The 17,073-nt window shown below is 46.2% G+C and overlaps 1 protein-coding gene across 3 annotated transcripts in view; it reads left to right on the forward strand.

Moving 5' to 3' along the window:
- PLA2R1 (phospholipase A2 receptor 1) overlaps window positions 1–17,073 on the forward strand; it is a 139,485-nt gene that overhangs the window by 43,570 nt on the left and 78,842 nt on the right. For all 3 annotated transcript variants that reach the window (XM_083153968.1, XM_083153967.1, XM_083153969.1), the window contains exons 13-17: window positions 732–877; window positions 1,720–1,804; window positions 2,755–2,890; window positions 4,383–4,415; window positions 6,834–6,991. In XM_083153968.1, coding sequence (XP_083010094.1) covers window positions 732–877; window positions 1,720–1,804; window positions 2,755–2,890; window positions 4,383–4,415; window positions 6,834–6,991 — 558 coding nt within the window. The remainder of the gene's footprint in view (window positions 1–731; window positions 878–1,719; window positions 1,805–2,754; window positions 2,891–4,382; window positions 4,416–6,833; window positions 6,992–17,073) is intronic.

Here is a 17,073-nt window from a genome sequence, read left to right on the forward strand (position 1 = left end):
CCGAGTTCTCTTTAAACTCCTCACCACCACCTACAAAGCTCTCTCCTCCTCCACCGCTCCTTACCTCTCTTCACTGATCTCTATCCACACTCCCTCCCGTCCTCTTCGCTCCATCGCTGACCGCCGACTGACCTCTCACCTAATCACCTCCTCCCACTCCCGTGTCCAAGACTTCTCTCGCGCTGCCCCCCTGCACTGGAACAACCTCCCGCCACCCATCAGGCTTTCTGATTCCCTTACCTCCTTCAAGCGCTCCCTCAAAACCCACTTTTTTCGACTAGCCTATCCCTCCTCCTAACCTCTTTTAATCCTCTTATCCTGCCTCCGTTCCCCTCCGTTCCTACTTATCCTATTGTTTTTCGTTCGTCCACCCACCTATTTTTAGTATGTTAACTCTTATGAGTAGGGCCCTCCTTCCTCACGTACTCACCCTACCTCTTTACCTCACCTGTGCTCCTGTCCTGTTCTTCCCTTCCTCTACTTCATCTTTAGTCTCCTTGACAATTTTGACACCTACTTCTGAACTGATGCTGATTTTAGTTCTACCAGCTATACCCCCATTTATACTGTATTTTTCAACACACCCTGTACGTTACCTCGTCATTTATTTTTTGTTTGCTATGTACGGCGCTGCGGACACTTTGCGGCGCCCTATAAATAAACGTACTACTACTACTACTACATATCTCTTTAGTATTAGCATACGTCTGAATACTTGTCATCTTTTCCAGGTGTTCCATCATGAGAACCTGCTAAGAAAAAGAACATGGCAAGAAGCTGAAGACATGTGCCAGGATTTTGGAGCCCATCTCCTTAGCTTCTCAAATTTAGATGAACAGAAATTTATTATAAAGCTTTTAAACACCATGTTTACCCAGTATGTAAAGAACCCTAATTTGTATTGCTTAATGTATGCGTGTAGCTAGACATTTGTAAGGGCTCCTATTAGGCCAGTCACCCCAAAGGAGAAGCGGGGGTACGGACTGCTGGGCAGTCAGCGGCGGGGTCCCTGCAGCAGATGGGAAGTCAGCAGCGGGGTCCCTGCGGCATATGGGAACTAGTAGCGGTATTGCCAATAACGCTACTAGTTCCCATCCCATGGTGCCTGGCATTATGTGCAATGGGCATTACAGTGTAATTTTTTGCAGCACGCCAACGGTGCACACTGTCCCTCTTGGTATGTGTGCGTGTGTGTGTGTGTGTGGGGGGGGGGGGGGGGGAATGGTTCATTCTGAAGTGCATATACATAAATAAGTCACCTTCTATTTAGTTTGCATTGATGCCTAGTAGGCGGTGATGGACACGCCTCTCCAATGGTGAACCCCCTAAGAAAAGGGGCTGCGCACACCCTATGGATAAAAAGTATCTGAGGGAGAGGCAGCAGCACAGTGCACTCCCATCTCAACCAGTGTCACTGGAGTCAATCCTATATGCTGCGAAGGGTGCAAGGTTTGAAGTAGAAAACCTCTTGAAATTGTAACACAGCATTCTATATACTGGTTATGTTGCTGGTACCAATAGTTATATGAAGATAAAAGATAGTATGACAGTAAATAGAAGATTACCGTCTGACACTGTATGGGCTGGGAAGCCACTAGCCAGGGGAAGGAATGTCCCACCACTGCAGACAAGTCGTTCATTAGCTCAGTAATTTTTTAAAGATTTTTAATGTATGTGGGGATAATTCCTGACAACTGATTTCTATTTGTGCGGTTGCAGAGATCAGGAGAGACAGTTCTGGACTGGTTTCAATAAAAGGAATCCATCCAGTGACGGGTCTTGGGAATGGACCGATAAGACTCCAGTAAGTTTGATTACAAAATAAAAAATGTAATATTGTAGGGCGGGTCTGTCAGTAAAGGTGTACGAGTGGTGCTGCGGCCCAGGGTGCAGGAGGCAGCACCATTGCAGCCCCACGACACCTGCATGTGGCTTGCAGGGTACATGGATGGACCACCAGCATTGTGTGCACTCATGGCCTTCTGATGCCAATAGCAGATCAATATATACAGTAGGCCTGGCCAATCTGTGGCTCTCCAGATGTTGTCAAACTACAAATCCCATCATGCCTTGCCAGAGTTTTGCTATAAGGTAGTGTTAAAACTGTGGCAAGGCATGCTGGGATTTGTAGTTTCACAACATCTGGAGAGCCACAGGTTGGCCTGTCCTGCTATACAGTATGACCAATGGAAATCTCCCTTCGACCTCATTTCACATGACACTCCCATTTTCCATGTTGGAATCCCTAGCTTTTCCATATGCCAAATTCAAGTAGTTAGTCCAGTAGAGAAGTTTCCCATAACAGTGTTACGTCCATTCAGTGTTATACTGTATAATGTATTAAAGGGGGTTATTCTGGTTCACTCCATCTGGCAAATTCCTTCTCAAATGGACAAAACCATGTGCGCTGCAGGTGGGGCAGATGTAACTTGTGCAGAGAGAATTAGATTTGGGTGGGGTTTTACTTCAAAGTGAGATCTATATTGCAGTGTAAAAATAAAGCAGCCATTATTTTCCGTGCACAGAAACAAAATAACTCACCCAAATCTAATTCTCTCTGCACATGTTACATCTGCCCCCCTGCAATGCACATGGTTTTGTCCATCTGAGAAGGAATTTGCCAGAAGGAATGAACCAGAATAACCGCCATAATTTCATATTCTTAGGAAGAAATACAACGCCTCACTTTTGGTGTTTCAGTTGTAATGTTATGGTGCTAGGAATGAGATGTCATTCTATATTCATTTGCTGCAGGTTGTGTCATCGTTTTGGCAAGATGCACAGTTCCATTATGACACAATGAACTGCGCAGCGTTTAGGGCAGATATGAAGACTGTTGATATGAGATACTGCGATGCTAAACTAGAATGGATCTGCAAACTGCCAAAAGGTAAAATAATGTGTAAATTAACTGTTATAAGAAAATATGAAATATGCTGTTCTTAAAGAGCCTGGACATATCTGCTGTACCCTGAATGTTGGCTTCCCACAATCCCTTGTGGGTACATGCCTTTGTGTTTCATGTTTGCAGCTCTCATGCGCTAGTCCAGTCTTATATAAACATTGACCACCAATGTCCTACTGCCATGATTCCTGCCCAGTAGGCCCAATTATTAAATGATGGCACCCTATTGGACCTTAGATAGGGTTATGTAGTTACATTTATAAGAAAAGATCATGAAGAAAAAGGGGGATGTTTGTAATTACTTAAATTGTGTCAAGCTTTCCTATTGATCTGGGGGCACACTCTGAAGTAGGGATGGCCATCGACCATCGATGATTCAGAATCATTGATGGTTTATGGCCGATGTCTAATACTTTTCCCATTGATGGGGGGAGAACCAGGTGGATTCTCTAGATCAGGGAACCTCAAACTATTTTGCTCTGGGACCCCCATCAGACAATAAAAATAATTTCAGGACCCCAGCAAGTTACTGCAGAAGGTCATCACATCGCATGTGTAGTCAGCAGACAGGACATGCATGGCGCAGCAGCATTGTGGAGGCTGAAAATGATGGGAGGAGTCTAAAATAACAGACAATTCAACATATTTTCCAGAAAAGTCATCAGCCTGATGGTCAGCAACATGGAGTCGCGACCCCATGCTAAGCAGGTCGGGACCCACTTTGGGGTCAGGACCCACAGTTTGAGAACCTCTGCTCTAGATCGATGGAACAGTAAAACCGATGTTTTTCTTTCTTTTATTTGCCGAGACACTCAGCATAGCTCCGCCCCTGATACCCGCGAAGCCCCGCCCATGTGTTTTGATTGGCCCACAAGCCAATCACTAAAACATAATAGATGACCATCGATCTGTAAAACGATCGATGGTCACCCATTGCATAGCTTTATACTATCGATGGCCAGTTGCACTTTGGCCATCGATTGCAACCATCAATTGCAAATGCACCGATGGCCATCCCTACTCTGGAAGTTTTACTACAGTTTTTAAAAGTGAAAAGAGATGAGGTTGCCCATAGCAACCAATCAGATTCTGTCTATTATTTTCTAGAATGCAATGGAGAAATGATAGACAGAATATTATTGGTTGCTATTGACAACCTCAGTTCTTTTCATTTATAGAAGCTTTAGTAAATGTAACCCTCTATGTCTGCATGAGTCCTGTCCTGGTGACAATTCCCATTGCCCCCAACAAGTGACATCCCATTCATCCCATTCTTTTTAATTTCTACCTCTTTGCTGTTGACAACACAGATGCCTGGGACATGTGGCCAAGTGGCAGATGTGGCAAGAAGGAGGCCTACAGACCCCTGATATATAATAATCAGTAGTTCTATTTAACCAAATTTACTCCCAAAAATGAATTTTACCTAATTTACAGATTTTATATTAATAGCTATATTTAAAATGATTTCTTTTAGGTGTCGAACCCAAGACACCAGATTGGCATAAAGGTAGGCTTGATATATGTAAACAGGAAATAAACTTTTAATTGCATTTATATCTATTTGAATCTGGATTCTTCATATATAAACATACTGAAAGCAGATTTTCTCTTATACCCCCTTTACACCAAAATCCTGGATCCAACCCGGTATTTGGAACAGGGTTCCAATCCGGGATTTTTCCCGTTTACACTGTGGTGCCGACCTGCAGTGTAAATGGGGGCGGTGCTTAGAGATGACATCATCTCCTATATATATATGCTTGGCATTGGACTTGGTGATGTGAGACCTGCATGCAGCTGCTTGGCATTCGAAACCCATTCCATTAAACTCTTGACGCACAGGTTTTGTGCTTACTTTAATGCTAGTGGAATTTCAGAACTCTTCAGCACCTTAGCAGTCGGTGACCCCGCTCTATGATGTACGTGATCTTCGCTTCATAGCTGAGTTGTTGTTCCTAAATGCTTCCACTTCTAATAATATCACTAACAATGGGTGCGGTATGCCGGTCCAGAAATCAGGATCCTGACGGTCAGTATCCCGACATCAGAATCCCAACTGCCGATGATCTGACAGGGGGGCGAGCGCAAAGAAGACCCTAGTGGACTCGGTGTGCTAGCCACAGGTTCTATTCTCCCTCTTAGGGGGTCAAGGACCCCCACAAGGGAGAATAGCCCCTGTCAATCAGTATTCCCCCTGTTGGAGCACCGACTGTTATGCAGTTATCCGGCACCCCATACAATTGACTGTAGAATATCCGGAAGGGATGAAATTTCACGAATGGACTTATTGCAAATTGAATATCCTATCACACTTTAACTGAGCTCATTAAAATGACCCATTTGTATCACAAAGGTTTTCATATGGAGATTGCATGTTACTTTATACACCTTTGACAATGGGTGTGATTGAAACACATGAATTCAATTTTTAACAGGTCTGGCTAAATACTTTTGTCCATATAGTGTTTATATAAAGCCAGAGTACACTAGTACAATATAGGGGTACTTCCTTCCATTGCAAAAGTGGGCTGGCATAGGCAACTAAAAATGCAGAACATTAGCACTATTGTCATTGGATGAAAAAAAGTTAGACTTTGTGGTACTTGTGTATTATCTGGGCGCCCGATGTTGAAATTGTATGCCACTACCTAAAGCATGCGATTTGACACAATTTTAATATGTACAGGCACCCAGATGCCTGTTTCATATGTGAAATGGCCCCCCAGACCCCATTTTTAATTGTATACCCACCCTGATGGCTAAATGCCCCCCATTGTTAACACCACCCCACTATCAACGCCAACCCGAAGCGTGGTGAGCACAGCGAGGCCGCGAGGGGCGGCGGTACGCGTCCTCTGACCTTTTTATACCCCCACTATCCACGTCGGCGTGGAGTTGATTTTATATAGTGTGGCGAGCGCAGCGAGCCACCGAGCCTGAAGCATGGCGAGCCACCGAGCCCGAAGCATGGCGAGCGCAGCAAGCCACCGAGCCCGAAGCATGGCGAGCCCAGCAAGCCACCGAGCCCGAAGCATGGCGAGCACATCAAGCCACCGAGCCCGAAGCATGGCGAGCGCATCAAGCCACCGAGCCCGAAGCATGGCGAGCCCAGCGAGCCACAGAGCCCGAAGCATGGCGAGCGCAGCAAGCCCCGCGAGGGGACGCGTATTACTATTGCTGTGAGAGATCTTCAAAATGTGCATAAAAAATGCCAGCGCCGCTCACAGCGACTGTTCTTTTGGCATTTTTAGCAGATATTTTGAGGATCACTCACAGCAACGGTGGCACTTAAAGGATTAATGCATTACCTTTGTATATATATATATATATATATATATATATATATATATATAATGTATATATGTTTCTGCAGCAGAGTTGAGCTTTCAATGATTTGTACAGGACAGGTTCAATTCAGTTAGTGGTAAACTATGCTGCCCGCTATCCAGATGTGACACCACTAAGAAACATACATTGAAGTATAATAACATACCTCCCAATTTTGATGCAACAGGAGGAGTGCTGCTCACACGCGTGCTGAATGCACGCTGGAAATTTTGGTGGCATGGCCTAGTGAAAGGGGCGAGGCCTATACTTGCAATGCTCCCGCAAGGTTACGCCCCCTTGTTCCATTTTCAACACTGTGGGGCATAAATAGAAGCTGAGCTCATGTGCACAGTGTCTATTTACGGGCGACGGGGGAGACTCCCTACTGCCCCCACCCCGCCGCGGGACGCTGCTAGCCCCGGACGGGACGCGGGAACGTCCTAAAAAAACAGGACATTCCCTGCTGAAAGTTTGGAGGTATGTAACAGCGAAGGAGCTGGTACTGGTTCTGTTCTGTAAGTATTGGTACTGGCATAAGCTACAAATGTGCATTTTGCTGTTTTTCTGTGCTAAAGTATTTTGTCATTATGTGTTTTAGATTTTCCATGGTTTTTCCATCACGGAAATAATTATTTTTTCTATTATGAAAATGCTGATTATGATTCATTTAAATTTGTTTGTACTTGGATGCGAAGCGAAATAACGTCTATACATACTGAGGCAGAACAAGCTTTCATACACAGCAGAATAAAAAAGGTAAAGTATATTTGTATATACAGTAAGTCATTCTGGAAACGTTAAATCTATCCATGCTGTGTACAAATAAGTGCATAAATATATAGCTTGTTTGAGGAGATGAGATAGAATGATTTAAATTGGATCCATTTTGCATCTATAATTGAACTTCAGTAGAGAAAAAGATTTCAAAGGAAAATATTTGAAATGTTATACTAATCGCGCTTCAGATCAGCTGGGGATCTAGACACAAAATAGGTGACCCTACACCCAGGGCCGGATTAACAATGGGCCTGATGGAGCTACAAATAGGCCCATTTTGTAGCTGAGGGCCAGGGCTTTCCAACGAGCCCGGCCCCGCATAGCTAGCCCCCCGGGAACAAGAGATACCACCAGGCAAAGCTGGAACGTTTTCCCCGTAGGATAACATGGGACCCGCTAATTCCGACCTCCACCCGATTCCAACGGCTGCCAGTTCCTCCGCCGGCATCACAGAAGCTCGAGGTTGATCTCAGTCTAACCCATATCGCTGGGCCTTTAATCTAATACCAGGCTGGTCCATATGGGTTCATTGGTTCTAGAGATATTGCGGGTAAACCAATTTTTTTTTTGCATTTCTGAAATGTAATTTCATGGCAGTTCATGTTGTTTGAGGAGAGATTTCTCTGGAACCAAACGGCCCAGTTTCACGGGACCAAAATCATTCGAAGCCTACATGTAAATGGGTCAGTTGGTTCTGAAGATATAGCTGGTTGTTTAAAGGGGGGCAGTTTTCTCTCCCCTTCACACCAGAAAATGCAGGGACTAGACTGGTGTAAAAGGGGCCATACCGGGAATGTCCCTGCATGATCCTGGGACCATATTCCCAGGTAAGTCCCTTCATTTTCTGGTGTGAAATGGGTATTATTTCAAATAGACAGGACATGCAGTGCTCTGAATACAGTCAGGTAGCCCCCTGCTCTCTGCCCGGCTGTCAATGGCTGTCATTTCTGCCTGACAGCGGCTGTCCCCCAGTTACCGTGAGCATCTATTTCCCTTGGCAATGAGCTTGTAATCCCACATAGCAACAAGCATGGAACCCCTGGCAATGTGCATGGAACCCCTGGCAATGAACATGTAGGTAAGCAATACTTAGGGCGGGATGTATTAATATACATCGCCGCCCTTCGCCGGCTGTCCGCCGTGATGCCAGCGCATATGTACTAACATATGCGGCTGGCATCGCGGTGCGGTAACGGAGACCCCCCCGCGATACCTGTACTGTGGTCTGCGGGGGGTCTCCATCACCTCCCAGCCGGCTCCTGATGCCTACACGCCGGGAAAGTTTCTGACTTTGGGGAGCACCTCCCACCCCATCTTATTGGACAGCTTTTTTCAAGCTTACTATTCTGGGGTATAGGAGCCAACACTGCCTTGTTTATCACTCTAGCGTACACTGTACCAATAGGCAGTTATCCAGTGCGAAATCAACCCTTCTATACTACCGCCTACACGCCGGGGACAGCTAAGGAGGCTGTCCCCGGCGCCTCCTCCTCCCCCCTGCAGCCGGAAGGACGTCCGTCTGCGTTGATAGGGGGAGGAAGGGCTTACCTTCCGGGGTCCAGGAGGACCTGTAAGTAGGTAAGCCCAAGGTAGGGGGAGAGGGGGGGTCGGCGGGGTTGCGGCGAAAAGAAGCCCATAGGCTTCTATAGGGTATCACCAGGGCCGTTTCTAGAGGCGGACAAGCCGTGCAGCAGCCCGGGGCGCCGCACGGCTTGTCCGCCTCTGTTTAACAGCCGGGGCGCCCCGCAAGTTCCCCCAACGACGCGGCCGCCGCAGCCTCCTCCCCGGCGTCCACACACAATGACAACAAGCAGAGGGAGGGGAGGGGAATGCATCATGCGTCTCTCCTTCCCCCTCGCTCACTGTGTCACTGGGCTGTCAGCCTATCAGAGCTCGCGGGCTGGCAGCCAATAAGGAGCCAGCCCGCGGGGTATGAATGGCTGATGGGCGACAGCTCAGAACAGGTACACGCTGACGCTACACAGTGAAGGGGAAGGAAAGAAGCGCGATGCGCTCCGCTCCCCTCCCCAAGGAAGCAGCAGCAGCAGAGGCAGAGGCGATGGCACAGGGGGAGACACAGACACAGTGAGTTTGGCACTGTGGGGGCATATATCTATGGCACTGTGGGGGCATATTTGAGACTGTGGGGGCATATATCTGTGGCACTGTGGGGGCATATTTGGCACTGTGGGGGCATATGTCTGGCACTGTGGGGGCATATGTCTGGCACTGTGGGGGCATATGTCTGGCACTGTGGGGGCATATGTGGCACTGTGGGGAGATATGTGGCACTGTGGGGGCATATGTGGCGCTGTGGGGGCATATGTGGCGCTGTGGGGGCATATCTGGCACTGTGGGGGCATATGTGTGGCACTGTGGAGGTATATATTTTTGGCGCTGTGGGGGCATATTTGGCACTGAGGGCATATGTGTGGCACTGTGGGGGCATAGTTGTCACTGTGGAGGCATATATGTGTGGCGCTGTGGGGGCATATTAGTAAACGGCATCAGTTGTGCGTAAGCGGCGCGTGTGGCATAATTTGTAATAGCCATTACGGTGTGGGGTCTAATGGGCATCACGGTGTGCGACATAATGTGTAATTGTCATCACGGTGTGTGCGACATAATGTGTAATTGTCATCACGGTGTGCGCGACATAATGTGTAATTGTCATCACGGATAAATAGTGTATAATGATTTAAGTAGCCTGTCATTGTTTGGCCTTGATCTGTGAGGCATACTAGGTCACTGTGTGGCCTTCAGCCGGCCAACTTAAGTGCAGGAGGACAATAACAATTCCTGCAGCAACCAATGTCTGGTCATGCAGGATGCAAATGTGTGATGTAAGGTAATTGTTTTCCTGCTAGACCACGCCTTTATATTAAGCCACACCCTTTTTTAATTAAGCCACACCCCCTATTTCGGCGCGCGCCTCCGGCGCGCGCAATTTCTTTAGTGTCATGTAATGTATTTGGTTGGGGGGGAGGGGGCGCATTTTTTTTCTTCGCCCTGGGAGCTACATTGTCTAGAAACGGCCCTGGGTATCACCACCCAAAGGCTGCCGATACCCTGCCCTGCGATAACGATGCGGCCGGGTAATAGTACATAGAAAAATGCGGTAAAACGGGGGTTTTACCGCATTTTCAATTTAGTACATCCCGCCCTTACTGTATGTAGCATAATTTTTAATAGGCATTATGGTGTTTGGCATAATATGTATTGGAGATTATGGTGTGAGGCTTGTCATGTAATGGGCATTATGGTGTAAATTTTTAATGCGCGCCTTTGGCGCGCTATGCCCCTATTTATGAAGCATATTGTGCATTACTGCTCAATCTGTTTAGTATAGTGCAGGCATGTCCAAACGATGTCCCTCAAGCTGTTGTGAAACTACAAGTCTCATCATGCATTGCCACAGTTTTGCTATTAAGGATTGCTAAAACTATGTCAAGGCATGCTGGGACGCGTAGTTTCACAACAGCTGGAGGGCCACTGTTTGGACATGCCTCATATAGTGTGTATTTTGGCTTGATCCATGTGGCAAAATGTGAATTTTGCCTTAATCTGTGTGGCATAATGTGAATTTTGGCTCATTCCATGTGGCATAATGTGTAAGAGGCAAGTACAGTATAAGGGGGTTACGATTGTGTTGCATGATTTGTATAAGGGGTATATGGGGCCTTATTTTGGTTCACTCTTTCTGACAAAATCCTTCTTAGATGGACAAAACCATGTGCACTGCAGGGGAGCATATGCAAAATGTGCAGAGAGAGTTAGATTTGGGTGGGGTTTTACTTCAAAGTGAGATCTATATTGAAGTGTAAAAATAAAGCAGCCAGTATTTTCCCTGCACAGAAACAAAATTACTCACCCAAATCTAATTCTCTCTGCACATGTTACATCTGCCCCCCCCCAGCAGTGCAAATGGTTTTGTCCATCTAAGAAGTATTTTGTCAGAAAGAGTGAACCAAAATAAGGCCCATGGTGTGGTAAACTTAGGTGACCATATAAAAGGTGCTGAAATGTTGTCTACCAAGTTTTGGCTTTCAGTATTTTTTTTATGACTTGAATGCCGCCTCACCCCGCAAGTATCTTAGGACATTGGCATCCTGTGGGTGCACCTTTGGAGGGCACCCGCCAATATATCTCCCTGCATTTTTCCTATGCCAGCCCCCTGCCTTTTCCAGGCATATATAATTAGTTGAAAGTATTTACACAAATTGAGACACATCCATGAGCAGACCACCCAACCAGAACACTGGTCATGCCCCCCACATTATTAATTTGCTGGACACCACCCCTATTATTGCGCATAATAGGCCCTTGATCATTTTCAGCTCCAGGCCCATTTAGACCTTAATCTGGCTCTGCCTACACCAGAAAATTAAGCAAACAAAGGTAGTGTGTCAAAGACACACACAGTAGTGTCCAGATCTCCTGCGCTCTGTATGTTGAATAAAGATAAGATGGCTTTCGCCTTCCTTTATGTGGTGAAAGATGCTTTCTCTGTCTCAATAGATTTCCTCCACCGTATATACAGAGATCAAAACCCTTTCACCGTATGGGGAGGATACCGTACATCCCTTGTAGGGGATATGCGTTTCCTCTTCTCCGTATTTAAAGGACAGCAATCAACGTTGAAAACAGGTTTCCTTCACCACAGTGAAAAAGAGAAGATACCGTACATCCCTATCAGGGGATATGCATCTCCTCTTCTCCGCACAGTACGATAACAATCAACGTTGGGTAGTAGATTATCCCACTTCACCAATCACAAAACCGTATCCGGAAGTGCAACCTAGTAAATTTTTACAACCAGTTCTGGATGTGTTCTACCTTCCTTAGAAGCCAGCACAAATTTAAGGTGAGAGAGACCATAGCTGAAACATTTTGTGCTCTGCTTTTGCATTCAGAACTTGTTACAAGGTAGAGTTATTGCAGTGGAAATCCACGCCGCAGCAGATGTTCGTGTCAGGTTCTTTCCCCCAGTTCATAGACAGGTATAAAGAGATCAGTTGGTATCTGCGACAGGAGGTAAACGAACAACAACTAGTATCACTCAAACCCTGAATAAATGTTTCAATTAGCAGCCGAGTGAAGGTGCGGAGACCTGGACAGGCAGTCACACAGGAGTTGGGTGCACGTCCTACCAATCTACTACCCAACGTTGATTGTTATCGTACTGTGCGGAGAAGAAGAGATGCATATACGGTATCTTCTCTTTTTCACTGTGGTGAAGGAAACCTGTTTTCAAAGTTGATTGCTGTCCTTTAAATACGGAGAAGAGGAAACGCATATCCCCTACAAGGGATGTACGGTATCCTCCCCATATACCTACGGTGAAAGGGTTTTGATCTCTGTATATACGGTGGAGGAAATCTATTGAGACAGAGAAAGCATCTTTCACCACATAAAGGAAGGCGAAAGCCATCTTATCTTTATTCAACATACAGAGCGCAGGAGATCTGGACACTACTGTGTGTATCTTTGACACACTACCTTTGTTTAGAGAAAAAGATTTGTAGGGACACTTTGAGCCTCATTTATTAAAAAAAGGTACTTGTGTATTATCACGGCGCACACGATGTTCATCTTAGTACATCGCATGCATCGCATCGCATGCGATATAACTGCATGCGATGCATGTCATGCGATGCGATGCAATCCGATTTTTAATTGTACAAGGACTCTAATGGGTGCTTTCAATGTTAAATGCACCACCATTGTCAATGCCACCCCCACTATCAATGCCAACCCGAAGCATGGCAAACGGCGGCGGTACGCGTCCTCCAACCTTTTTTATACCCCCACTATCCACGTTGGCGTGGAGTTGATTTTAGATAGTGTAGAAAGGCCCGCGAGGGGATGCGGATGACTTCATATGTATTCCGAGTCCCCTCATGGGGCTCGCTGCGCTCACCACGCTTCGGGCTCACTATCTAAAATCAACTCCGTGCCTACGTAGATAGTGGGGGTATGAAAAGGTCGGAGGACACATACCGCCGCCCGTCGTGGGCTCGCTGAGCTTGCCACGCTTCGGGTTGGCGTTCATAGTGGGGGTGGTGTTAACAATGGGGGTGCAAATAACATACTAATCACCCATCAGGGTGCATGTACAATTAAATCATAGTTTTGATCGCATTGATCGCATCGCATGCCATTTTAATGGCATGCGATGCGATTTTAAAATTGTACAGTGCGGCTCTTAGGACCCGAAAATCAGGTCCCATCGCATACCATAGCATACCATAGCATGCTTCAGGCTCGCCACACTATATAAATTCAACTCCACACCAACGTGGATAGTGGGGGTATGAAAAGGTCGGAGGACGCAGACCGCCACCCCTCGCGGGCACGCTGCCCTTAACAATGGGGGTGCATATAACATACACCCATCAGGGTGATTGTACAATGAAATCATCGTTTTGATCGCATCAATCGCATCGCATGCGATCGATGCGATCAAAACGATGTAATAAGATTAAAATCGTGGGCGCCGTGCTAGGAAACCAAATAATGCTGCCCATACATATGTGAGATATCGCATGCAATCCTTCGATTTCGACTACATCTGGCCGAGAAATCAAATGATTGTATGCATTTTTAAGCAGACATTCGACGCTATGCGCGGGCACGCTGGTCGAATGTCAAGTCTCAAGATCTTATGTGCACATAATATCTATCGAATCGCAGGAGCGATCGCATGTGGTTTTTAACTACATGCGATGCTCGAATGCAATCTGGAGGTGGGGGGCGGAGGGAACGCTTTTTCATCGGCGTGGGGATAGGGAGAGGGGGCCGGAGGGACCGCTGGTGGCGTGGGAGACGGCAGCGTTATGTAGCACAATAAGTAGCACTAGCAGGTGGCAGGGGTCTGTCAGCGGTGGCGGCAGAAATGTTTAAACACTGGGCAGCCCTTTGATTGGCTGAGATATCAGAGGGCTGCCCAGTGTTTAAACAATTCTGTCGCCACCACTGACTGACACCCCCTGCCCGTTAGCGCTAGTGCTTCTTGCGCTACATAATGCCGCCCTCTGCCCGCCCTCTTCCAGCACCCGATGTGCCATCTCAAGATGGCATGCAACATCGGGTGCTGCAAAGGGGGCACTTAAGCACCACAAGATGCGATCGGGTTTGATGGACATCGCACTGCGAAGTCGCATCGAATCCGATCACACATATGTATGGGCAGCATAACTCATAGATCAATACAGTGCGCTCTCAGATTTTTTTAGTTTTACTTTCCTATTTTTAGAAGTTTAGTAACTTCACCCCTAGGTGTTTTTTTTTTACTTTTTTATTTTATTTTAAAGAGGACTTTTAAGAGAGCAGAGATTGAGCATGCAGATTACACATACCCTCCAACATGACCCATCCATTAGGTACAAAATGCTCTGTTTCTGGACTTCCCTGCCAGTGGCAGTTGCAGAGGTGGGGCTGCAGCACAGTCCAATATTCAAAAAGGGGAGCCACACCTAATGCCACTCCAAACATCACTGTCCTGCACTCATTGGCAGTTGATGTGACCCCCCTCTTTGAATTTTGGACTGTGCTGGAGCCCAACCTCTGTAACTGCCACTGGCAGGGAAGACCAGGAACAGAGCATTTTTTACCTAATGGAATGGGTCATGTTCTAGGGTATGCTTACAGTGTGAAAGGTATATACTGTACACCCTTTCCCAGACTATCGAAAAAGCGGACAAGCTTAAGTGGCTGGTCCGAGGCTTGATGCTAGTTTGCCATTAGTCACATTATGGTGGCCCAGCTTACGCTGCACATTGTAGCTTTGTACAACAGGGGACAGGCCAAGCACAATCACCCCACCACCACATATTCCCACCTATACCTCACTCTTCGTAGTCTCAAACAAGCATCATCAAAAGAGTCAGCAGTTGTGGACCCGATAGTCACCCTTCTATGGAACCAGTGTAATGTCTAGTATGCATCCTATCCTATCATGTTATATTTTTTTTCATTAGACATTGATTATTTTATGATCTACATGTATTAAGCTATAAGTTTTTAGTTTAAATGTTGAGCCTGACTATGGGAAAATCACTGCCACTGGAATTTACGTATTGTCATACACTGTGCAGTGGGAATATTATGGTTAATTTACCTCCCGGACATAGGCCCTTATTCTGATCGGTGCGGATATATCCGCGTGCGTTCGGCCCGCCGATGTTTTGTGTCTGCGCATGTGCAGAGGCGTCTCTGCGCATGTGCGAGCGGGGCGTACGGCCAAATCCCGCATGATCTGTGAACACTCCGAACAGGGGGTGGAGAGGGGCATGAAGGGCTATTTGGGCTCATTACCATATGCATACGCCCCGCGTTTCATGGGCGTTCCTATGCAAACGCTGGGTGTACGTATGGTAATGCAGTCGTGACGCACGTGTAGGGGGCGGACATATGACATCGCCGGATGTCAGCTGCCCGCCCAGATCCCTGCTTTTGCACGGAAACATGTCCGTGTGGTCTGAGGTTGCGGGAGCTGGTGGAGCACTCGGTCCTGCATTCGATGGTCTGCGACCATCGAATGATGGGGGAGGTTCCCTTAGATGGAGGAGGCGTATTCCGTGAAAAATACACGTGCGGTCCATTCGGCCAGCTTCTTACCGCATACGGACGGAGTTGGCGATCCGTATGGAAGGCGGGGTTTCGCACGCACGGTCCTGGCCGCATATTCGGCTCCGGCCGCACCGATCAGAATAAGGGCCATAGCCTGCCTACCCTCCTGAATTCTGCAGGAGACTCCCTGAAATAACAGCAGTCTCCTTCTCTCCCTCATTAGTCTAGCAATCTCCCTCATTTCACCTAGCCCACATTACACTGTTACATTTTGGGGGGAAAATGAATGAGAGCTAGATACATTTACATTGAATCATCAGCACCTGAATCAAAATCCTCTCAGATGTAGCAGTACACACCCACGCTTCTAGGTGCCACGTTCACAATCTCTTCTTCATAATCTCATCATATATGGAACTAGACACGCCCTTTGGGTGGAGTATGACACACCCCCTCAATGGGGTGCTGTGTTAAATTCTACTACCAACTATAATCTCCTTGAAACTAGTTTTCAAAAGTAGGCAAGAATGCTCCCGGATAACTCCCAATCATTAATGGATTAATGAAGTTAGGATTTTGCCAGTCAGTTTACTGTTTAATATTATGTTGTCCAACTATAATCTTTATATAACGTGGGCTATAATAATATAAATCACTACAGCCAGAGTGATGAAAGCAGAATACAATATAAGGATGACAGAGAAAGTTGTGATCCAGGTGAAATGTTATTAAATAAATTGCATGCAAAACATACTAAGGAGTAGATTTACTAATGTTTCTAACAATTAAGTGTTGGTATTGAATATAGCAACCAATCAGATCATATCTATGTATTTTTTATTTTGCATCCTAGAATAGCATAGCTACAGTATAATCTAAATGGTTGCTATGGGCAACACCCTCACTTGTCTGTTTTAGAACTACTGTATTAGTAAATCTACCCCTAAAGCCGGGTACATACTTGACCAATTCTTATCCAATCTAACCACCAATTTACCAATGAATGAGATATTGCTAGATTACTCAGGTTGGTAGAGTGTGGTTTTATCCAATCCAGTCTTCTTACAAGTTATTGAAACCCACTGAAATATCAGGAGACCCAATTGCTAATCACAGGACCAATGTAGAAGTATGTATGTATGTACGCTCCTGTGACAGATTTGTCCAATTCCTCTCCTGATTCATGAGTGTGAGTGGCAGCTGGTCTGCCAAAGATTGGAAGAGTTTGAACAGTGACACAATCATTCCAGAAGATGGTTTCAGCAGATGGGCCCCCAGAAGATTGTACAAGTCTGTACCCACCTTTGTTTAAAGTAGTATTGCAAAAAAATATAGATAACAAAGGCCCTACTTTAGACATGATAGCAGGGTGTATTTTGTTTGCAAATGGGCAAAATCATGAGCACTGCAGGTGGGGCAGATGTAGAAGAATAAAGCGGACAGTATTTACTCTACACAGAAACAAATAACTCCCCAATTTCTAACTTTCT

This window comes from Crinia signifera, chromosome 7, assembly GCF_055691185.1.
Source record: "Crinia signifera chromosome 7, ASM5569118v1, whole genome shotgun sequence".
NCBI classification, from domain to species: domain Eukaryota; kingdom Metazoa; phylum Chordata; class Amphibia; order Anura; family Myobatrachidae; genus Crinia; species Crinia signifera.